Raw genomic sequence first — 24,115 nt, 5'->3', positions numbered from 1 at the left:
TACTGTTAGGAGAAGGAGGGGAGCAGGCCCTACTGTCAGGAGGAGGGGAGCAGGCCCTACTGTCAGGAGAAGGAGGAGAGCAGGCCCTACTGTCAGGAGAAGGAGGGGAGCAGGCCCTACTGTTAGGAGAAGGAGGGGAGCAGGCCTACTGTCAGGAGAAGGAGGGGAGCAGGGCCTACTGTTAGGAGAAGGAGGGGAGCAGGCCTACTGTCAGGAGAAGGAGGAGAGCAGGCCCTACTGTCAGGAGAAGGAGGGGAGCAGGCCCTACTGTCAGGAGAAGGAGGGGAGCAGGGCCTACTGTTAGGAGAAGGAGGGGAGCAGGCCCTACTGTCAGGAGAAGGAGGGGAGCAGGCCCTACTGTCAGGAGAAGGAGGGGAGCAGGCCCTACTGTCAGGAGAAGGAGGAGAGCAGGCCCTACTGTCAGGAGAAGGAGGAGAGCAGGCCCTACTGTCAGGAGAAGGAGGGGAGCAGGCCCTACTGTCAGGAGAAGGAGGGGAGCAGGCCCTACTGTTAGGAGAAGGAGGGGAGCAGGGCCTACTGTCAGGAGAAGGAGGGGAGCAGGCCCTACTGTCAGGAGAAGGAGGGGAGCAGGCCCTACTGTCAGGAGAAGGAGGGGAGCAGGCCCTACTGTCAGGAGAAGGAGGGGAGCAGGCCCTACTGTCAGGAGAAGGAGGAGAGCAGGCCCTACTGTCAGGAGAAGGGGCAATGGGGAAAACATTTTTTTTTAAATGACTTTAAAAATGGCAGAGCAATAATTGTTTAAAATTCATGAGCAGTTCAAATGACTGCTTTAGAGGTTCTAGTGTTAAGGAGCATCAGGTACTGCTGGAATGTATACCAATGGCATGTCATCTTTTTTTGAGTCATTCAAGAAATTACACTGGTAACTCAAAACTAAGGCTGTGAAAGTTGAACGTGTTAATAATGCGATAACGCGGAACCTTTTAAACGCACGTTTCCGCGTGGAGCCTTTTAAACACAACACGGAACACAGCTACAGTCATTGCTTGCTGCTTTACATGAAACGTCTATACATCGCTGAAGACCGTGTGCTTCTAGCCAAAATCATGTCAAAGTTATGCCCAATATTACTGCCGCTATGTTTTTTCTTTCTGTCGCTGATTCGTGCGCATGTAGCGGACCATTTTAAACTACTCACAAGCCGCTATTTTCTAAATTTGGATGGCACAGTAAGAATTGAAAAGGAGTAGGCTACTCAAAGAGATGCTTCAAAGGTAGGCTGCATATGCACGAGTGGGTGTGTGAGAGAGGATATGTATGAGAGCGGGAGTAAGTGGGCGAGTTCATTCATGGCCCGGTTCCCTAAAATATGCATACTCCGCCCACCTGTGGCACCGGGCCATGCAAACGAACTCGCCCTTTGAGAGAGAGAAGGTGCGGGAGGGAGAGTGTGTAGGCCTATGTGTGTAAATGTATGTGAACAATACAGATGGCTACAGTGTTTTTGTTATTGGACAAGTTTAAAAGCTCTTTGTTCTTTGTATCCATAGAGCTTTTTTTTTTTACTATAGTCACACACATTTACTTTTAAAGCTGTGTGTGTGTGCGTGTGTGCGTGTGTGCGTGTGTGTGTGTGTGAGAGAGAGAGAAATAGAGAGATCTGGCTACTGTACTGGGAGATTTCCAGCTAACGATATCTTCAATCATCTACAAACAGCATTCAGAGGCATAAGAATGCTAGCCTGAGTTCATCTGACTGTCGAAAATTGACCTAAATCTCGGAATACCGCAGTATCCCTTTCATTTATGGTTAGTAGAGGATTTATAAGGACCTACAGTATATTAAACATCTCATCAATTTTCTTATAAATCACGATTCAATACTTTAAATGTTTTTTTTTATTTTTTATAAATGTGTGAATAAATAAGTTTCTAACATTTACAGATGTGGTAGTAATGATTCATAAATGATGAATCAACTATTTACTTATCCACTATAAATGCTTTATTATGTGGAGTTAATATAAAGGTCTACCCTGCTCTCTAATGATTTATTATGTGGAGTTAATATAAAGGTCTACCCTGCTCTCTAATGATTTATTATGTGGAGTTAATATAAAGGTATACCCTGCTCTCTAATGATTTATTAGGTGGAGTTAATATAAAGGTCTACCCTGCTATCTAATGATTTATTATGTGGAGTTAATATAAAGGTCTACCCTGCTATCTAATGATTTATTATGTGGAGTTAATATAAAGGTCTACCCTGCTCTCTAATGATTTATTATGTGGAGTTAATATAAAGGTATACCCTGCTATCTAATGATTTATTAGGTGGAGTTAATATAAATGTCTACCCTGCTATCTAATGATTTATTATGTGGTTAATATAAAGTCTACCCTGCTCTCTAATGATTTATTAGGTGGAGTTAATATAAAGGTCTACCCTGCTCTCTAATGATTTATTATGTGGAGTTAATATAAAGGTCTACCCTGCTATCTAATGATTTATTATGTGGAGTTAATATAAAGGTCTACCCTGCTCTCTAATGATTTATTATGTGGAGTTAATATAAAGGTCTACCCTGCTCTCTAACGATTTATTATGTGGTTAATATAAAGGTATACCCTGCTATCTAATGATTTATTAGGTGGAGTTAATATAAAGGTCTACCCTGCTCTCTAATGATTTATTATGTGGAGTTAATATAAAGGTCTACCCTGCTCTCTAATGATTTATTATGTGGAGTTAATATAAAGGTCTACCCTGCTCTCTAATGATTTATTATGTGGAGTTAATATAAAGGTCTACCCTGCTCTCTAATGATTTATTATGTGGAGTTAATATAAAGGTCTACCCTGCTCTCTAATGATTTATTATGTGGAGTTAATATAAAGGTCTACCCTGCTCTCTAATGATTTATTATGTGGAGTTAATATAAAGGTCTACCCTGCTCTCTAATGATTTATTATGTGGAGTTAATATAAAGGTCTACCCTGCTCTCTAATGATTTATTATGTGGAGTTAATATAAAGGTCTACCCTGCTCTCTAATGATTTATTATGTGGAGTTAATATAATGGTATACCCTGCTCTCTAATGATTTATTATGTGGAGTTAATATAAATGTCTACCCTGCTCTCTAATGATTTATTATGTGGAGTTAATATAAATGTCTACCCTGCTCTCTAAGGATTTATTATGTGGAGTTAATATAAAGGTCTACCCTGCTATCTAATGATTTATTAGGTGGAGTTAATATAAAGGTATACCCTGCTATCTAATGATTTATTATGTGGAGTTAATATAAAGGTCTACCCTGCTCTCTAATGATTTATTATGTGGAGTTAATATAAAGTCCTACCCTGCTCTCTAATGATTTATAATGTGGAGTTAATATAACGGTCTACCCTGCTCTCTAATGCTTTATTATGTGGTTAATATAAAGTCTACCCTGCTCTCTAATGATTTATTATGTGGAGTTAATATAAAGTCTACCCTGCTCTCTAATGATTTATTAGGTGAAGTTAATATAAAGGTCTACCCTGCTCTCTAATGATTTATTATGTGGAGTTAATATAAAGGTCTACCCTGCTATCTAATGATTTATTATGTGGTTAATATAAAGTCTACCCTGCTCTCTAATGATTTATTATGTGGAGTTAATATAAAGGTCTACCCTGCTATCTAATGATTTATTATGTGGTTAATATAAAGGTCTACCCTGCTATCTAATGATTTATTATGTGGTTAATATAAAGTCTACCCTGCTCTCTAATGATTTATTAGGTGGAGTTAATATAAAGGTCTACCCTGCTATCTAATGATTTATTAGGTGGGTTAATATAAAGGTCTACCCTGCTCTCTAATGATTTATTATGTGGAGTTAATATAAAGGTCTACCCTGCTCTCTAATGATTTATTATGTGGAGTTAATATAACGGTCTACCCTGCTCTCTAATGATTTATTATGTGGAGTTAATATAAAGGTCTACCCTGCTCTCTAATGATTTATAATGTGTAGTTAATATAAAGTCCTACCCTGCTCTCTAATGATTTATTATGTGGAGTTAATATAAAGTCTACCCTGCTCTCTAATGATTTATTATGTGGAGTTAATATAAAGTCTACCCTGCTCTCTAATGATTTATTATGTGGAGTTAATATAAAGGTCTACCCTGCTCTCTAACGATTTATTATGTGGTTAATATATTGTCTACCCTGCTCTCTAATGATTTATTATGTGGAGTTAATATAAAGGTCTACCCTGCTATCTAATGATTTATTAGGTGGAGTTAATATAAATGTCTACCCTGCTATCTAATGATTTATTATGTGGTTAATATAAAGTCTACCCTGCTCTCTAATGATTTATTAGGTGGAGTTAATATAAAGGTCTACCCTGCTCTCTAATGATTTATTATGTGGAGTTAATATAAAGGTCTACCCTGCTATCTAATGATTTATTATGTGGAGTTAATATAAAGGTCTACCCTGCTATCTAATGATTTATTATGTGGAGTTAATATAAAGGTATACCCTGCTATCTAATGATTTATTAGGTGGAGTTAATATAAACGTCTACCCTGCTCTCTAACGGTTTATTATGTGGTTAATATTAAGTTCTACCCTGCTCTCTAATGATTTATTAGGTGGAGTTAATATAAAGGTCTACCCTGCTATCTAATGATTTATTATGTGGAGTTAATATAAAGGTCTACCCTGCTCTCTAATGCTTTATTATGTGGTTAATATAAAGGTCTACCCTGCTCTCTAATGATTTATTATGTGGAGTTAATATAAAGGTCTACCCTGCTCTCTAATGATTTATTATGTGGAGTTAATATAAAGGTCTACCCTGCTCTCTAATGATTTATTATGTGGAGTTAATATAAAGGTCTACCCTGCTCTCTAATGATTTATTATGTGGAGTTAATATAAAGGTCTACCCTGCTCTCTAATGATTTATTATGTGGAGTTAATATAAAGGTCTACCCTGCTCTCTAATGATTTATTATGTGGAGTTAATATAAAGGTCTACCCTGCTCTCTAATGATTTATTATGTGGAGTTAATATAATGGTATACCCTGCTCTCTAATGATTTATTATGTGGAGTTAATATAAATGTCTACCCTGCTCTCTAATGATTTATTATGTGGAGTTAATATAAATGTCTACCCTGCTCTCTAAGGATTTATTATGTGGAGTTAATATAAAGGTCTACCCTGCTATCTAATGATTTATTAGGTGGAGTTAATATAAAGGTATACCCTGCTATCTAATGATTTATTATGTGGAGTTAATATAAAGGTCTACCCTGCTCTCTAATGATTTATTATGTGGAGTTAATATAAAGTCCTACCCTGCTCTCTAATGATTTATAATGTGGAGTTAATATAACGGTCTACCCTGCTCTCTAATGCTTTATTATGTGGTTAATATAAAGTCTACCCTGCTCTCTAATGATTTATTATGTGGAGTTAATATAAAGTCTACCCTGCTCTCTAATGATTTATTAGGTGAAGTTAATATAAAGGTCTACCCTGCTCTCTAATGATTTATTATGTGGAGTTAATATAAAGGTCTACCCTGCTATCTAATGATTTATTATGTGGTTAATATAAAGGTCTACCCTGCTCTCTAATGATTTATTATGTGGAGTTAATATAAAGGTCTACCCTGCTCTCTAATGATTTATTATGTGGAGTTAATATAATGGTCTACCCTGCTCTCTAATGATTTATTATGTGGAGTTAATATAAAGGTCTACCCTGCTCTCTAATGATTTATAATGTGTAGTTAATATAAAGTCCTACCCTGCTCTCTAATGATTTATTATGTGGAGTTAATATAAAGTCTACCCTGCTCTCTAATGATTTATTATGTGGAGTTAATATAAAGTCTACCCTGCTCTCTAATGATTTATTATGTGGAGTTAATATAAAGGTCTACCCTGCTCTCTAACGATTTATTATGTGGTTAATATATTGTCTACCCTGCTCTCTAATGATTTATTATGTGGAGTTAATATAAAGGTCTACCCTGCTATCTAATGATTTATTAGGTGGAGTTAATATAAATGTCTACCCTGCTATCTAATGATTTATTATGTGGTTAATATAAAGTCTACCCTGCTCTCTAATGATTTATTAGGTGGAGTTAATATAAAGGTCTACCCTGCTCTCTAATGATTTATTATGTGGAGTTAATATAAAGGTCTACCCTGCTATCTAATGATTTATTATGTGGAGTTAATATAAAGGTCTACCCTGCTATCTAATGATTTATTAGGTGGAGTTAATATAAAGGTATACCCTGCTATCTAATGATTTATTAGGTGGAGTTAATATAAACGTCTACCCTGCTCTCTAACGGTTTATTATGTGGTTAATATAAAGTTCTACCCTGCTCTCTAATGATTTATTAGGTGGAGTTAATATAAAGGTCTACCCTGCTCTCTAATGCTTTATTATGTGGAGTTAATATAAAGGTCTACCCTGCTCTCTAATGATTTATTATGTGGAGTTAATATAAAGGTCTACCCTGCTCTCTAATGATTTATTATGTGGAGTTAATATAAAGGTCTACCCTGCTCTCTAATGATTTATTATGTGGAGTTAATATAAAGGTCTACCCTGCTCTCTAATGATTTATTATGTGGAGTTAATATAAAGGTCTACCCTGCTCTCTAATGATTTATTATGTGGAGTTAATATAAAGGTCTACCCTGCTCTCTAATGATTTATTATGTGGAGTTAATATAAAGGTCTACCCTGCTCTCTAATGATTTATTATGTGGAGTTAATATAAAGGTCTACCCTGCTCTCTAATGATTTATTATGTGGAGTTAATATAAAGGTCTACCCTGCTCTCTAATGATTTATTATGTGGAGTTAATATAATGGTATACCCTGCTCTCTAATGATTTATTATGTGGAGTTAATATAAATGTCTACCCTGCTCTCTAATGATTTATTATGTGGAGTTCATATAAATGTCTACCCTGCTCTCTAAGGATTTATTATGTGGAGTTAATATAAAGGTCTACCCTGCTATCTAATGATTTATTAGGTGGAGTTAATATAAAGGTATACCCTGCTATCTAATGATTTATTATGTGGAGTTAATATAAAGGTCTACCCTGCTCTCTAATGATTTATTATGTGGAGTTAATATAAAGTCCTACCCTGCTCTCTAATGATTTATAATGTGGAGTTAATATAACTGTCTACCCTGCTCTCTAATGCTTTATTATGTGGTTAATATAAAGTCTACCCTGCTCTCTAATGATTTATTATGTGGAGTTAATATAAAGTCTACCCTGCTCTCTAATGATTTATTAGGTGAAGTTAATATAAAGGTCTACCCTGCTCTCTAATGATTTATTATGTGGAGTTAATATAAAGGTCTACCCTGCTATCTAATGATTTATTATGTGGTTAATATAAAGTCTACCCTGCTCTCTAATGATTTATTATGTGGAGTTAATATAAAGGTCTACCCTGCTATCTAATGATTTATTATGTGGTTAATATAAAGGTCTACCCTGCTATCTAATGATTTATTATGTGGTTAATATAAAGTCTACCCTGCTCTCTAATGATTTATTAGGTGGAGTTAATATAAAGGTCTACCCTGCTATCTAATGATTTATTAGGTGGAGTTAATATAAAGGTCTACCCTGCTCTCTAATGATTTATTATGTGGAGTTAATATAAAGGTCTACCCTGCTCTCTAATGATTTATTATGTGGAGTTAATATAACGGTCTACCCTGCTCTCTAATGATTTATTATGTGGAGTTAATATAAAGGTCTACCCTGCTCTCTAATGATTTATAATGTGTAGTTAATATAAAGTCCTACCCTGCTCTCTAATGATTTATTATGTGGAGTTAATATAAAGTCTACCCTGCTCTCTAATGATTTATTATGTGGAGTTAATATAAAGTCTACCCTGCTCTCTAATGATTTATTATGTGGAGTTAATATAAAGGTCTACCCTGCTCTCTAACGATTTATTATGTGGTTAATATATTGTCTACCCTGCTCTCTAATGATTTATTATGTGGAGTTAATATAAAGTCCTACCCTGCTCTCTAATGATTTATAATGTGGAGTTAATATAACGGTCTACCCTGCTCTCTAATGCTTTATTATGTGGTTAATATAAAGTCTACCCTGCTCTCTAATGATTTATTATGTGGAGTTAATATAAAGTCTACCCTGCTCTCTAATGATTTATTAGGTGAAGTTAATATAAAGGTCTACCCTGCTCTCTAATGATTTATTATGTGGAGTTAATATAAAGGTCTACCCTGCTATCTAATGATTTATTATGTGGTTAATATAAAGTCTACCCTGCTCTCTAATGATTTATTATGTGGTTAATATAAAGGTCTACCCGCTATCTAATGATTTATTATGTGGTTAATATAAAGTCTACCCTGCTCTCTAATGATTTATTAGGTGGAGTTAATATAAAGGTCTACCCTGCTATCTAATGATTTATTAGGTGGAGTTAATATAAAGGTCTACCCTGCTCTCTAATGATTTATTATGTGGAGTTAATATAAAGGTCTACCCTGCTCTCTAATGATTTATTATGTGGAGTTAATATAACGGTCTACCCTGCTCTCTAATGATTTATTATGTGGAGTTAATATAAAGGTCTACCCTGCTCTCTAATGATTTATAATGTGTAGTTAATATAAAGTCCTACCCTGCTCTCTAATGATTTATTATGTGGAGTTAATATAAAGTCTACCCTGCTCTCTAATGATTTATTATGTGGAGTTAATATAAAGTCTACCCTGCTCTCTAATGATTTATTATGTGGAGTTAATATAAAGGTCTACCCTGCTCTCTAACGATTTATTATGTGGTTAATATATTGTCTACCCTGCTCTCTAATGATTTATTATGTGGAGTTAATATAAAGGTCTACCCTGCTCTCTAATGATTTATTAGGTGGAGTTAATATAATGTCTACCCTGCTCTCTAATGATTTATTATGTGGAGTTAATATAAAGTCTACCCTGCTCTCTAATGATTTATTAGGTGGAGTTAATATAAAGGGCTACCCTGCTCTCTAATGATTTATTATGTGGAATTAATATAAAGGACTACCCTGCTCTCTAATGATTTATAATGTGTAGTTAATATAAAGTCCTACCCTGCTCTCTAATAAGTCTGACTTCTGACTCTTGTCTCTCATCTCCCTTTCTTTAGCCTGTCCCTCCACTCCTCCCTCCATCCCTCCCTCCCTGCAAGCCCTTCTTCCACCCCACCCCTCCTCTCACATTCATTCCTCCTCGTCTCCTTTCCTCTGCCTGGGCTCTCTGTCTGTAGCATTCCTCCTCGTCTCCTTTCCTCTGCCCGGGGTCTCTGTCTGTAGCATTCCTCCTCGTCTCATTTCCTCTGCCCGGGGTCTCTGTCTGTAGCATTCCTCCTCGTCTCCTTTCCTCTGCCCGGGGTCTCTGTCTGTAGCATTCCTCCTCGTCTCATTTCCTCTGCCCGGGGTCTCTGTCTGTAGCATTCCTCCTCGTCTCCTTTCCTCTGCCCGGGGCCTCTGTCTGTAGCATTCCTCCTCGTCTCCTTTCCTCTGCCCGGGGTCTCTGTCTGTAGCATTCCTCCTCGTCTCCTTTCCTCTGCCCGGGGTCTCTGTCTGTAGCATTCCTCCTCGTCTCCTTTCCTCTGCCCGGGGTCTCTGTCTGTAGCATTCCTCCTCGTATCCTTTCCTCTGCCCGGGGGCTCTGTCTGTAGCATTCCTCCTCGTCTCCTTTCCTCTGCCCGGGGGCTCTGTCTGTAGCATTCCTCCTCGCCTCCTTTCCTCTGCCCGGGGTCTCTGTCTGTAGCATTCCTCCTCGTCTCCTTTCCTCTGCCCGGGGTCTCTGTCTGTAGCATTCCTCCTCATCTCCTTTCCTCTGCCGGGGGCTTTGTCTGTAGCATTCCTCCTCGTCTCCTTTCCTCTGCCCGGGGGCTCTGTCTGTAGCATTCCTCCTCGTCTCCTTTCCTCTGCCCGGGGTCTCTGTCTGTAGCATTCCTCCTCGTCTCCTTTCCTCTGCCCGGGGTCTCTGTCTGTAGCATTCCTCCTCGTCTCCTTTCCTCTGCCCGGAGTCTCTGTCTGTAGCATTCCTCCTCGTCTCCTTTCCTCTGCCCGGGGGCTCTGTCTGTAGCATTCCTCCTCGTCTCCTTTCCTCTGCCCGGGGTCTCTGTCTGTAGCATTCCTCCTCGTCTCCTTTCCTCTGGCGGGGTCTCTGTCTGTAGCATTCCTCCTCGTCCTCCTACAGAACAGGGAACACTAGTCTCAGTAGTGTCTGGTGCAGTGTATAAGACAGCTCAGACTGTTTCTGCTACAACTTCTGGCTTTCCTCTAGAATGCACATAGTACACACACACATAGACAAACGGATAAGAGAGGAGTGGAGAGGAAAGGAGAGATGAGGAGAGGAGGGATAGAGGAGAGAGAAAAGGGGAGGAGAGGAGGAGGAGGTTAAGGTTAGAGTCAGTATTAACTTGTAACATCTCAATGGACCTGCAAAACTCTGACTGTGTCTTAAATCACCCTTTCAGTGCTCACCCTGACTGATTTACCCACACCCGTATTCACATAGGCACCCACTCATACATGCATACACACTCACACACAGGCACACGCTCATACAGCCTTGACTCAAACACCCTGCCATGGCTTTAATGTGCTGAGTCTCATTGATTGAATATTACCTATAGTCAGGGTTGGGGAGTAACGGATTAAATGTAATCCGTTACAGGTAAGGGATTACCAAAAACCGGTAACTAATCCGTTACGTTACCAGCTAAAATATTGTAATCGGTTTACAGATACCTTTGAAAAACTACATGATTTCTTCGAGTATTGTTTTTAAAATCAGAAAGGCTGTTTGCGAAAATAAATATTTGACATTTCTCTGTTTTTATAATGACATTCAAATTAGCATTGAAAAAAGGCGCAAATTTAAGTTTGTTCCATCTGAGCGAGTCTGACCACAAGTCAGAGACCGATATGATTACACAGCGAATGTGTTTGATGGATCTCGGGAAAAGAGCAGGAATAGGCTTTTTTAGGCTACAGTCGTCTTCCAATGGTGCGACTGCTGTCGGTGTCCAAAAATTATCCAACTGTAATAAACGCTTGGAAGTAAGGATGACAGCAGTGATGTAGTCTACGGCGATACAGATATAACATATTATTGATATCTACATAGCGCATTGATGTGAATCACACTGCTGCTCTCTCATTTAGTTATTTGCGCCTTACGGATTGTGGTTGTTGTGGATGGCTGTTCACAAATCTAAATGTGTATTTGAACCCAATAATGGTTAAATTCAAGAAGTTTAAGCTGCCTGTCAATCATTGTTTTTGAAACCAATGGACAGCCAGTGAAAAATGCGCTTTTGCAACTGCTGCACAGTGCGGACCCCAGCCCATGGAATAAAAGTGGGGCTTTTATTGCTCAATCTAATTAATACTGATAAAATAAAATCCATAGGCCCAATGGACACATGCTCAAACTTGCACACTTTTGATAGACTTAAAGGGGAAATCTGTAGTTGCTACATCAATTTTTAGACTTATGAATTATATATATATATATATATATATATATATAGATTCTTGAAGAATATAACTTAAAAATCCCTCATGAGCTTATTTCAACTGTCACACAACCCAAAATATAAGCTTGTTTTATTCCAATGTTTGTAAACATTGTAAATGTAAACAAACACTGTATAGCCTCATAACATGGTTAAAACAATCATTTTGATATCATGGATGGTCAGCCCTTGCATCCATATCATCTATTCATCTGAGAGTGGTTACCTTTCTCCAGGCCCCTCCCTCATATTTTTACCAAAACAGAGGCGAGGCGACCGTTTTGTTATTGTTTCAACTGTGGATTTGCCCTTTAAACAGCTGCATATTATCAAGATATCAGTGTCACCAACAATAAGGTAAATAATAGGCCTATAGCAAATGCAGCAAACGACATTCATTTTTCACATGTAAATAGCACTTTCACTAGTGCTCAAAGCATGCCATTACATGAGCGCAGCATTTATTTTTCAACTCAAATCAATGAGCCCAATCAGCCCTCCATGACAACAGACTCATGAACAACAGAGTAGGGCTGGCTAATAAGTCCTTAGTTTTGGGGTCATGCTCAGGTAAAACAATTTGGATAATCTACACTTCCCTATTTCCAAGTCCTATTCCTGTAGATCAAGGGGTATAACATTTATTGTAATGACTGGATTTCTGATAGTCTTTGTTTTTTAATGTAAAGATATAATTGAATCATATTATTATATATAGTAGAAAGTGATGGGTTAGAAGAAGCCTACATAACCAACCCATAAAGTCAAATGTAACATCCATATATGGCCAGATATGTAAACTTTAACATTGATTTATCTTGCAATACATGTTGTTCAATTGGTAACATACATTTTTGTTTTCTTCTAATGCCTCTTAAAGGGAAAGTAATCTAAAAGTAACTGAATGTAATCCGATTACGTTAATGAGTTTGGGTAATCCAAAAGTTACGTTACTGATTACAATTTTGGACAGATAACTATTAACTGTAACGGATTACATTTAGAAAGTAACTTATCCAACCCTGCCTATAGTACATTACCGGTGGTAGAGGAGCCATCCGGTGTCTGTGTTGTGATTGGACCAGAGAGATCTCGTGGGTGTGGCTCTAACTAAGATGGCAGGAGGGCGTGATGAGGACGGTGAAGACGGATAGGAGGAGGAACGAGGGAGAGTAATCAGATCCAGGTGTTTTGGCGCGTTTAATTACTCACCTGCGAGACTTACGAGATGAGCAGACGACAAACACACACACACACACGAGACACACACACACACACACACACACACACACACACACACACACACACACACACACACACACACACACACACACGAGACACTCAGATGGGACTAATTACTAAAACTCCACCACAGAGAATGTTACAGCACGGCTGGCAAACACACACACACACACACACACACACACACACACACACACAGCCAGACTCCAATATCCCAATTCATCACACCGCTGCTCCTCAAGTCCCACCAGCAGAGAGAAAGCGATTGAGGAAGAGAGAGGAGAGAGAGAAGGAGATATTAGAGGTAGAGAGAATAGAGAGCTGGTCCCTAGAGACTGTGTTGCTGCAGGCAATGCTACAGGTAACACGCCTGTTACTGTACAGATGGTAGGCGAGAGAGAGAGACGGAGGAAGGGAGAGATAGAAAGCTCACCACAGTTTCTCTCTTTCACCTCTGTGTGGGAGACTTGGAGAGGGGGAGTAAAGGGGAGAAGGAAGGAGAGAGCGGAGGAAGGGTTTCCGATCAGTGTTTCTCAACCTTTTTATACCAGGAATCAGCAAGCTACGATCCTTCCTCTTTGGAGGAAGTAACTAGTGACTATATAGTGTGGGGTCTGATTGCCCATTCCAATCACACAGACACACTCCTTCCCTCCACCTCTGTCAGTGACAACACATTTATTCCCCTCTTCATGCTGGCTGCGTCTCTCCGTCTCTCTCCCCCTCTCCGTCTCTCTCCCCCTCTCCGTCTCTCTCCCCCTCTCCGTCTCTCCCTCCATCTGTGGTATGTGTGAGTATCATTAGTAGTGGTAGCATGATGGATGGCTTAGAGGGGCTTTTCTCTGGCAAGGTGGGACTCGGCTTAGCACGCCATCATTACCTACCTCACGCATGCACGCGCACACACACACACACACACACACACACACGTGACAGTCCTCTCTGAGGACAGGGTGCTCAAACACCGTAGAGGAGAGAGTGTAGAGCCATTCAGGATGGGAATGTTCTAATCATTCACGCTGCATACACAATGTGTGTGATGTATGTGTGTGTTTGTTTGTGTGTTTGTACAAGACTTTGAAATTGAAATATGCAAAAATGTCCTGAGCCCGAACGACCAATACTGAGTCATGTCATGTCATGTCATGTCATGTCATGTCATGTCATGTCATGTCATGTCTGTCTGTCTGTCTGTCTGTCTGTCTGTCTGTCTGTCTGTCTGTCTGTCTGTCTGTCTGTCTGTCTGTCTGTCTGTCTGTCTGTCACTCCTGTTCAGTGTGCGTGTGCGTCACATACAAGATAGCAGGGATGAGTCAGTCACTTCGCTGTTTTATGACAAGCTGAAATACTTGTTACCTTGAACCTCGAGGAGCTGTGGCAACGCTTCTACACTTGTGTGTAGGTGCTGTGTAGGTGCTGTGTAGGTGCTGCACCTATGAGTATGAAAATGGGAGAGCGAGAGAGAGAGAGAGAGAGAGGGAGAGATGGTGAGGAGTAGGGTTGCAAAATTCTAGTATCTTTGCCAACATTCCCAAGATTTCCAGAAATTCCTGGAACAGACAGGAAATCCAGAATCCTCCAACCAGGATTACTGGAAAACCTGGGGATTTGGGGAAAGTTACCTGAATTTTGAAACCCCAGTGAGGAGAAAAAGTAGGGTGATGACAGACTGACTCTGTCTCAGAGTCAATTCTCTCTGTGCTGGCCACTGGCTGCTTTGGACATTAGATTAGATAGTGTTATTGAGACACACTGCTGTTTATGACCTACCTCACCATGATACAGCAGCTCTCCCCTCCCCTCCCCTCTCCTGTCCTCTCCATCTACGTGACAGTAGTGTGTGAGCGTGTGTGACAGGACAGCAGTGATCAACTAGAGTGAATAATGTAGAAGTGCATCACTCCTTTATCCCCAGTATTCTGCTCCACTGGTTCCCACTCTATTTAGACTGAGGAGGGTTCCTGTGTTCCGTCCAGAGATGCGACACATCACTCACCTGTTTAGGCTGGCCTGCTGGCTTCTGTCAGCCACACGTCTGACAGAGAGGCTTCTGTTTTCTGGCTGTGTGATGAAGGAAAAGGAACAGACATGGGTGAACTGGTCCAATTTACATTGTAACAGATTAACAAGGCACGTGGGAGAAACACACTTATAAAACACTGCCTGTTTTATCTCTGTTTCTGTGTATTCCCTGTGGAGAATACACAGCTTTGATATCTACAGCCCCATATCTAGAAATAGACTGGGTGAACGAGAAGTGAGGTGTGTGTGTGTTTATGTATGTGCGTCTTTTGGGTGAATGAGATATGAGGCAGTCTCTTTATGTCTTCAGAATAGTGATGGTGCTATAGTTAGTTTGGGTGAATGAGATATGAGGCAGGCTCTTTATGTCTTCAGAATAGTGATGGTGCTATAGTTAGTTTGGGTGATTGAGATATGAGGCAGTCTCTTTATGTCTTCAGAATAGTGATGGTACTATAGTTAGTTTGGGTGATTGAGATATGAGGCAGTCTCTTTATGTCTTCAGAATAGTGATGGTGCTATAGTTAGTTTGGGTGATTGAGATATGAGGCAGTCTCTTTATGTCTTCAGAATAGTGATGGTGCTATAGTTAGTTTGGGTGATTGAGATATGAGGCAGTCTCTTTATGTCTTCAGAATAGTGATGGTGCTATAGTTAGTTTGGGTGATTGAGATATGAGGCAGTCTCTTTATGTCTTCAGAATAGTGATGGTGCTATAGTTAGTTTGGGTGATTGAGATATGAGGCAGTCTCTTTATGTCTTCAGAATAGTGATGGTGCTATAGTTAGTTTGGGTGATTGAGATATGAGGCAGTCTCTTTATGTCTTCAGAATAGTGATGGTACTATAGTTAGTTTGGGTGATTGAGATATGAGGCAGGCTCTTTATGTCTTCAGAATAGTGATGGTGCTATAGTTAGTTTGGGTGATTGAGATATGAGGCAGTCTCTTTATGTCTTCAGAATAGTGATGGTGCTATAGTTAGTTTGGGTGATTGAGATATGAGGCAGTCTCTTTATGTCTTCAGAATAGTGATGGTACTATAGTTAGTTTGGGTGATTGAGATATGAGGCAGTCTCTTTATGTCTTCAGAATAGTGATGGTGCTATAGTTAGTTTGGGTGATTGAGATATGAGGCAGTCTCTTTATGTCTTCAGAATAGTGATGGTGCTATAGTTAGTTTGGGTGAATGAGATATGAGGCAGTCTCTTTATGTCTTCAGAATAGTGATGGTACTATAGTTAGTTTGGGTGAATGAGATATGAGGCAGTCTCTTTATGTCTTCAGAATAGTGATGGTGCTATAGTTAGTTTGGGTGATTGAGATATGAGGCAGTCTCTTTATGTCTTCAGAATAGTGATGGTACTATAGTTAGTTTGTTGACACTGACACTACATGAATGTGCCGTTTGCAGCGTTGCTGCTACCACGTCTGCAGTCCCACATCATTTATTACAGCTGACACTCAGGCTTTAGTTCAGCGGGCTAACAGTCTGAAGACTCTCCTCCTTTCTCCCTGGGCAGTGTGGTGTCTGCTTTTCTCTGTGCTTTCATTAACCCGCCCAGTCCTGAACTTTACCTCTCTTTCTGTCTCTCTCTGATCATCCAATCTTTCATCTATCTTTCTTTCTTATCTTGCCTGATCTATCGCCCTTCCTTCCTTTTCTCTCCAGTCTCTCGCACTTTGCTCCCTCTCTCCTCGAACGACCTTTAACCTCCTGTCTCAGCATTCCTTCTCTCCTCTCTTTCTCTCCTTGTCTTTTCATCTCTGTGCTCGGTACAGCAGTGTAGCAGTCGTGTGGTGTTCTGCAGTATTCAGAAGTATTTAACAGTATTCTACAGTCGTCTGGTTTCTGGTGTTCTCAGGACAGGTGTTACAGCTGGTAGGTACAATAACTAAACATGTCGCTGTGAGATTGTTGGGATTAAAAGGACAAAATACACATCATGACAAGAGAGACAACACTACATAAAGAGAGACCTAAGACAACAACACAACATGGCAGAAACACATGACAACACAGCATGGTAGCGACACAACATGACGACAACAGCATGGTAGCAACACAACATGGCAGCAGCACAAAACATGGTACAAACATTATTGGGCACAGACAACAGTATAAAGGGCAAGAAGGTAGAGACAACAATACATCACGCAAAGCAGTAAGAGTGTCCATGACTGAGTCTTTGAATGAAGAGATGGAGATAAAACTGTCCAGTTTCAGTGTTTGTTGCAGCTCGTTCCAGTCGATAGCTGCAGTGAACTGAAAAGAGGAGCAACCCAGCAATGTGTGTGCTTTGGGGACCTTTAACAGAATGTGACTGGCAGAACAGGTGTTGTATGTGGAGGATGAGGGCTGCAGTAGGTATCTCAGATAGACGGGAGTGAGGCCTAAGAGGGTTTTATAAATAAGCATCAACCAGTGGGTCTTGTGTCGGGTATACAGAGATTACCAGTTTACAGAGGAGTATAGAGTGCAGTGATGTGTCCGATAAGGAGCATTGGTGGCAAATCTGATGGCCGAATGGTAAAGACCACGGTAAAGACCACCCGAATGGTAAAGACCACCCGAATGGTAAAGACCACTCGAATGGTAAAGACTACCCGAATGGGACAACAACCACCCGAGCCACTGCCTGTTCACCCCGCTAACATCCAGAAGGCGAGGTCAGTACAGGTGCATCAAAGCTGGGACTGAGAGACTGAAAAACAGCTTCTATCTCAAGGCTATCAGACTGTTAAACAGCCATCACTAACATTGAGTGGCTGCTGCCAACATACTGACTCAAATCTCTAGCCACTTTAATAATTTAAAATTGGATGTAATAAATGTATCACTAGTCACTTTAAACAATGGCACTTTATATAATGTTTACATACCCTACATTGCTCATCTCATATGTATATACTGTACTCTATACCATCTACTGCATCTTGCCTATGCCGTTCGGCCATCGCTCATCTATATATGTATATGTACATATTCTTATTTCATTCCTTTACACTTGTGTGTAAAAGGTAGTTGTTGTGAAATTGTTAGATTACTTGTTAGATATTACTGCTCGGTCAGAACTAGAAGCACAAGCATTTCGCTACACTCGCTTTAACATATGCTAACCATGTATATGTGACCAATAAAATTTGATTTGATTTGACCATCAAGCCGCTCGAGAACACCCTGACCTGCCGATCTATAAATTATGTCTCAATAATCTAGCATGGGTAGGATGGTCATCTGAATCAGGGTTAGTTTGGCAGCTGGGGTGAAAGAGGAGCGATTACGATAGAGGAAGCCACGTCTAGATTTAACTTTAGCCTGCAGCTTTGATATGTGCTGAGAGAAGGACAGTGCACCGTCTAGCCATACTCCCAAGTACTTGTATGACGTGACTACCTCAAGCTCTAAACCCTCAGAGGTAGTAATCATACCTGTAGGGAGAGGGGAATTCTTCTTACCAAACCACATGACCTTTGTTTTGGAGGTGTTAAGGGTAGAGAAAGCTTGTTGGACACTAAGAACGCTTTGTTGCATATCAAGAAGCTGATTAAACAGCATGATCATTACACAGGTACACCTTGTGCTGGGGGACAATAAAAGGCCACTCTAAAATGTGCAGTTTTGTCACACAACACAATGCCACAGATGTCTTAAGTTTTGAGGAAGTGTGCAATTGGCATGCTGAATGCAGGAATGTCCACCAGAGCAGCTGCCAGAGAATGTAATGTTCATTTTTCTACCATAAGCCACCACCATCGTCGTTTTATAGAACAGAGTGCCCCATGGTGGCGGTGGAGTACCCCATGGTGGCGGTGAGCCCCATCTCGCAAGGATATGTACACAATTCCTGAAAGCTGAAAATCTCCCAGTTCATTCATGGCCTGCATACTCACCAGTCACCCATTAAGCATGTTTGGGATGCTCTGGATTGACGTGTATGTAAGCGTGTTCCAGTTCCCACCAATATTCAGCAACTTCGTACAGCCATTGAAGAGGAGTGGGATAACATTCCACAGGCTACAATCAACAGCCTGATCAACTCTATTGCGAAGGAGATGTGTCGCGCTGCATGAGGCAAATGATCACACCAGATACTGACTGGTTTTCTGTTCCACACCCCTACCTTTTTTTTAAGGTATCTGTGACCAACAGATGCATATCTGTATTCCCAGTAATGTTAAATCCATAGATTAGAGCCTAATACATTTGTTTAAATTGACTGAAAATCTTATATGAACTGTAGCTCAGTAAAATATTTAAAATTGTTGCATGTTGCGTTTTATATTTTTGTTCAGTGTAACTACAGACAGACAGTATGACCTATAAGTAATGTCAGGGTTAGTTGAACCTCTACCTGTATACTTGTACACCTAGGTGTGTAACGTCACCTGCTGTAAACCCTGTTGGGTTACTTTCTTACTTAGACTCTGTAGCCGTGTCAGAGTACAGAGAGAGAGAGAGGGTGGGGGGGGGGAGAGGAGAAGAATGAGAGATAGGTAGTTTATTATTCAGAGAGAGCTGAGTGGCTGAATGAGTGTAGCTGCTAATCTCACCCTAAGCGTGATGGACAGAACACAATGAGAGAGAGAGGGAAGTAGAGAGAGAGGGAGGGCGATAGAGAGAGACAGAGCAGAGATAGATGGAGGTAGAGAGAGAGAGGGAGGGAGATAGACATTTACCAAAAAGAGAAGTGACAGTGCAGGGATTGGCCTTGCTGTCCTCCCTCCCTCTCTGCCAGTGTGTCTGTGTAGAAGCAGATGATTTCTGGGCATTAAGCTCCTCTTGGCAGCGCCCGGTTTATGGACACACATATACACACACACATAGGCAGACACACACACACACACACACAACTGTTGGCTGTGGCCCACTTACGGGTATCCAATTTGCCGCTTGTTTCCTCCTCCTGTCCTCCTCTCTTCTCGTTCTTCAGAGGCACTAAGCCATGTTCATGTCCATCTCTCAGCTCAGACCAGGATAGGACAGCTGATTTCTACAGTCAAACACAACGGTGTTTCTCAACCTTTCTATACCAGGGACCTGTATGGATCTTTCTACGCCATGGTTTACATTTAAAACAGAACTGTCCAAATTAGCCAACCATCTAAGGGATTGGCCTACAACATCCCAGGGTCGTTGGGAAACATTGCAGTATTCGAGGTTGTTGTTGTTATGTTTCTTAATTGTGTTATATGTTAATGTTGAGCCACTGTTATAGGACAACATGCTGAATGTCTTCCTCCTCTCTCTGAAATCTGTCTTTCTCCCTCAGGGTATCTCAGCCTAGATTAGAAATATCTCTGACTTTCCCCAGAGAAATCCACCAGATGCCAAGCACATATGCACGTGCGCACGTACGCAAGCACGCAGGCATGACTCGCACACACACACACTCATACACACATGGGGGTGGTGCAGCACTTACAGAGGGGTGGTGCAACACTTACAAACATATGGCAACATTATAAGACAGATAAACAGCTAAACAGTCTGGTAGAAATGAAGAATAATCCACTAGAAATAAAGGATATCTAGCTGAGGCGACTTTCACGCCTTGAAAGAGAGAGTTAGTAGACAGAAAAGCCAGATTGAAAACAGGGGGGGGCTGGTTTGGAGCTGAGGTTGCATTAGTGTCCTTTCTCCACTCCCCCTCTCTCTCCCTCTTCTCTCTCCCTCCATTTTGCAGCAGAGTGGCCATAATAGCAGAACTTGGAGTGACTCATTCAGTACAGTACAACTCCAGCGTGTTTTACTCTGATAAAGAGTATTGTCAGTGTGAGTGTGTTTGTGTGTGTGAGATCTGTTGGTTAGAATGCAGAGGGTTACCAAGGTCACATCGTCCACTGAACCCCCTTCCATCCTCAAAAGAGTCAGAGTTAATCTGATCAAAAACTCCAAACGTGTAGCTGATATTGAACATGTTTTATTAGCAAGTCTTCAAAACCTAATTCTACGTCTAGCTAAGGTGTTTTGTGGCTAAAGACGCCAGTTCACACACACAGTGCTGAATACCCCCTCTAGCTAGCTAGCTAATGCAGTGAAGTTCCAGCTAATGCACAAATTAGTTTTCATGATATCTCTTCTGCCATGATTAGTGCGACGAGTTCTACAGCACAGTTGACTGCTCTCTGCGACGTTATCGTTATCGCGTTGGCCAAATGTTACAAAGTCGCGAGGCAGAGTGCCAGCCGTCAGATCCATGCTGATTTCTGAGAACAGTCCCATAACGTTGGTGTCTTTATAACTTCATCAACAAAATGTCAAACTAGCTAACGTGTGGCCATTCAAACGAGCTTGCACTAGGCTGCTAGCTTGAGCATGGTTTACCGTAGTAGCCAGTGCGTCATAGCCACCAAGAGCCGAGTCATTTTCAGAATTAGGAACTAGTGTCAGGTGGATGAGCAGAATCTCTATATTTTTTTTGATGAGTCACACGTCCTTCAAGACAGATCGATTGAGGGACGAGCATCACGTAGACAATGGGGCTTTGCCATTATGGGCAACTCTCAACTCACAGGAGACAGATGGGCACACGGGGCATGTGGGGCATTAGTTGGATAGAGGACTGTAGAGGTGAAGAGGAAGGAAGGAGAGGGGAGGGAGGAAGAAGGGATGCCTAATCTCCCTGTCTCCTCCAAAGTCTCCTTGGGACAGGATAGTATCAATGTGTGGAAAAAAGTTGAATAAATGTACCAACCATCTCTCTCTCCCTTCCTTTCCCTCTCGCCCTCTCATCCCCCTTCTCTCTCTCTCTGTGTCCCCAGCTCTCTGTAAGTGTGTGTGGGATGTCGTGTCAGGGCTAGAGCCCTTCCCTCTCCCATGAGCCTGTGTGCCCACACACACACACGGCGCCCCCACACACACACACGGCGCCCCCACAAACACACAGACACACGGCGCTGACGTTGTGAAGTGGACCCTCGGAAACAGACCGGAGCAGAACCGGATCAAACCAGCCTGTGGGCCGGCGGGGCGGAACCTGAGGATGTCAACAGAGGCGGAGCTACAGCCAGCTGTCAGGCCCAGTGTCAGGAGAGACTCCAGGAGGAAAGGTAATACTGTTTCATAAAGGTTTCGTAATGCTTCTATAATGCCTTTATAATGCCTTCATACTGACTTGTGAAGTGTTACAGTGCTGTCATTAGATTGCACCTGAAGCTAAACAAAGGCAGGTGTTAAGCTGTAGCTAACAGGTGTGTCGGTACAAGTGCCGGGGGCATAGGTGATGCCAGTATGTGTGTCCATCTCTCTGGCCTGAACACCTGGAGAGGTCTGTACCCAGGTGCCCTAACCCCCAGACCCTGCCCAACAGTCATACAATGATTTACTAAACAGCGGGCACTCTGTTACTGACACAATGGCTTAAAACTTTATGGATGTGAACACATATTGTTGTCTTCACACGCGCACACACACACGCACGCACGCACACACACACACACACACACACACACACACACACACACACACACACACACACACACACACACACACACACACACACACACACACACACACACACACACACACACACACACACACACACACACACGTGAGGGTGATGAAATACAAATGCAATTATATTTGTTCCAACTGTATTCCACCCAGAGCAAATCAGTCTGCTGTGGACCCTGTAGAAAGTCTGTTAGTGGATCAGTACTCTCCCTAGGAGGATGTGGAAACCTGTTGGGTTTCCCTATTGTCCTTGTGTGTGTGCGTGTGCATGCTTGTGTGTGTTCTCCCATAGGCATGCTCTGCTTTGAAAGCTCCATCTATTTTGAGGTTTCAGACCCAGTCTGCTGCTCCATATAGAAGACTTACCCATAAACCCATTATACACACTTAAAGGTGCTACGTATAAAATGTCTCAACCATGTGGAAGCTAGGTGAATTGCAACAATACTTAGGCTGAATATAAACAACTTTCCCTCCTCTTCTGCATCCCATTTCCTCACAGCACAGGACAGACTTTGTGGCTGTGGAATCTAGTGGAAACTACTCTCACTTGAGACTTGTACTTTCAGTTTGGTCCACCAGCTTCAAACAGCTGAAAATACGTTTTGTTAGTAAAAGATATTTCACATCGATTTACAGTACATTCGGAAGGTATTCAGACCCCTTGAGTTTTTCCACATTTTTAGTATCATTTTTATTTTCCACAGTCTTATTCAAACATTTCCCCTCATCAATCTACACACAATACCCCATAATGGAAAAGCAAAAACAAGTTTTTAGAAAAAAAACAAAATACCTTATTTACATAAAAGTATTCAGAACCTTTGCTATGAGAGTCGAAATTGAGCTCAGCTGCATCCTGTTTTCATTGATCATCCTTGAGATGTTTCTACAACTTGATTGGAGTCCACCTGTGGTAAATTCAATTGATTGGACATGATTTGGAAAGGCATAAACCTGTCTATATAAGGTCCCACAGTTGACAGTGCATGTCAGAGCAAAAACCAAGCCATGAGGTTGAAGGAATTGTCTGTAGAGCTCCAAGACAGGTTGTGTCGAGGCACAGATCTGGGGAAGGGTACCAAAACAGCATTGAAGTTACCAAGAACACAGTGGCCTCTATCATTCTTAAATGGAAGAAGTTTAGGAAGAACTTGGAAAAACCACCAAGACTCTTCCTACAGCTGGCCGCCCAGTCAAACTGAGCAATCGGGGGAGAAGGGCCTTGGTAAGGGAGGTAACCAAGAACCCGATGGTCACTCTGACAGAGCTCCAGAGTTCCTCTATGGAGATGGGAGAACCTTCCAGAAGGACAACCATCTCTGCAGCACTCCACGAATCAGGCCTTTATTGTAGAGTGGCCAGATGGAAGCCACTCCTCAGTAAAAGGCACATGACCGCCCGGTTGGAGTTTGCCAAAAGGCACCTAAAGTACTTTCAGACCATGAGAAACAAGATTCTTTGGTCTGATGAAACCAAGATTGAACTCTTCGGTCTGAATGCCAAGCGTCACGTCTGGAGGAAACCTGGCACCATCCCTACGGTGAAGCATGGTGGCAGCATCATGCTGTGAGGATGTTTTTCAGCGGCAGGGACTGGGAGACTAGTCAGGATCAAGGGAAAGATGTACAGAGCAAAATACAGAGAGATCCTTGATCAAAACCTGCTCCAGAGCGGTCAGGACCCCAGACTGGGGCGAAGGTTCACCTACCAACAGGACAACGACCCTAAGCACACAGCCAAGACTACACAGAAGTAGCTTTGGAACAAGTCTCTGAATGTCCTTGAGTGGCCCAGACAGAGCCCGGACTTGAAGCC

At 41.4% G+C, this 24,115-nt stretch overlaps 1 protein-coding gene across 12 annotated transcripts in view; it reads left to right on the top strand.

The window, feature by feature from the left end:
* Positions 1-24,115, top strand: part of dab1a (DAB adaptor protein 1a) — an 87,612-nt gene that overhangs the window by 17,006 nt on the left and 46,491 nt on the right. For 11 of the 12 annotated variants that reach the window (XM_045706386.1, XM_045706383.1, XM_045706384.1 and 8 more), the window contains exons 1-2: positions 16,493-16,723; positions 21,607-21,894. In XM_045706386.1, the coding sequence (XP_045562342.1) occupies positions 21,828-21,894 (67 nt within the window). In that variant the 5' untranslated portion in view covers positions 16,493-16,723; positions 21,607-21,827. Of the gene's footprint in view, positions 1-16,492; positions 16,724-21,606; positions 21,895-24,115 lie in introns of those variants that run through there. The other variant, XM_014169219.2, reaches the window with a different exon arrangement.

This window comes from Salmo salar, chromosome ssa23, assembly GCF_905237065.1.
Source record: "Salmo salar chromosome ssa23, Ssal_v3.1, whole genome shotgun sequence".
In the NCBI taxonomy this organism is placed as follows: domain Eukaryota; kingdom Metazoa; phylum Chordata; class Actinopteri; order Salmoniformes; family Salmonidae; genus Salmo; species Salmo salar.
Note: the sequence above shows the minus strand (reverse complement) of the source record. Positions and strands in the feature narration are given on the sequence as shown.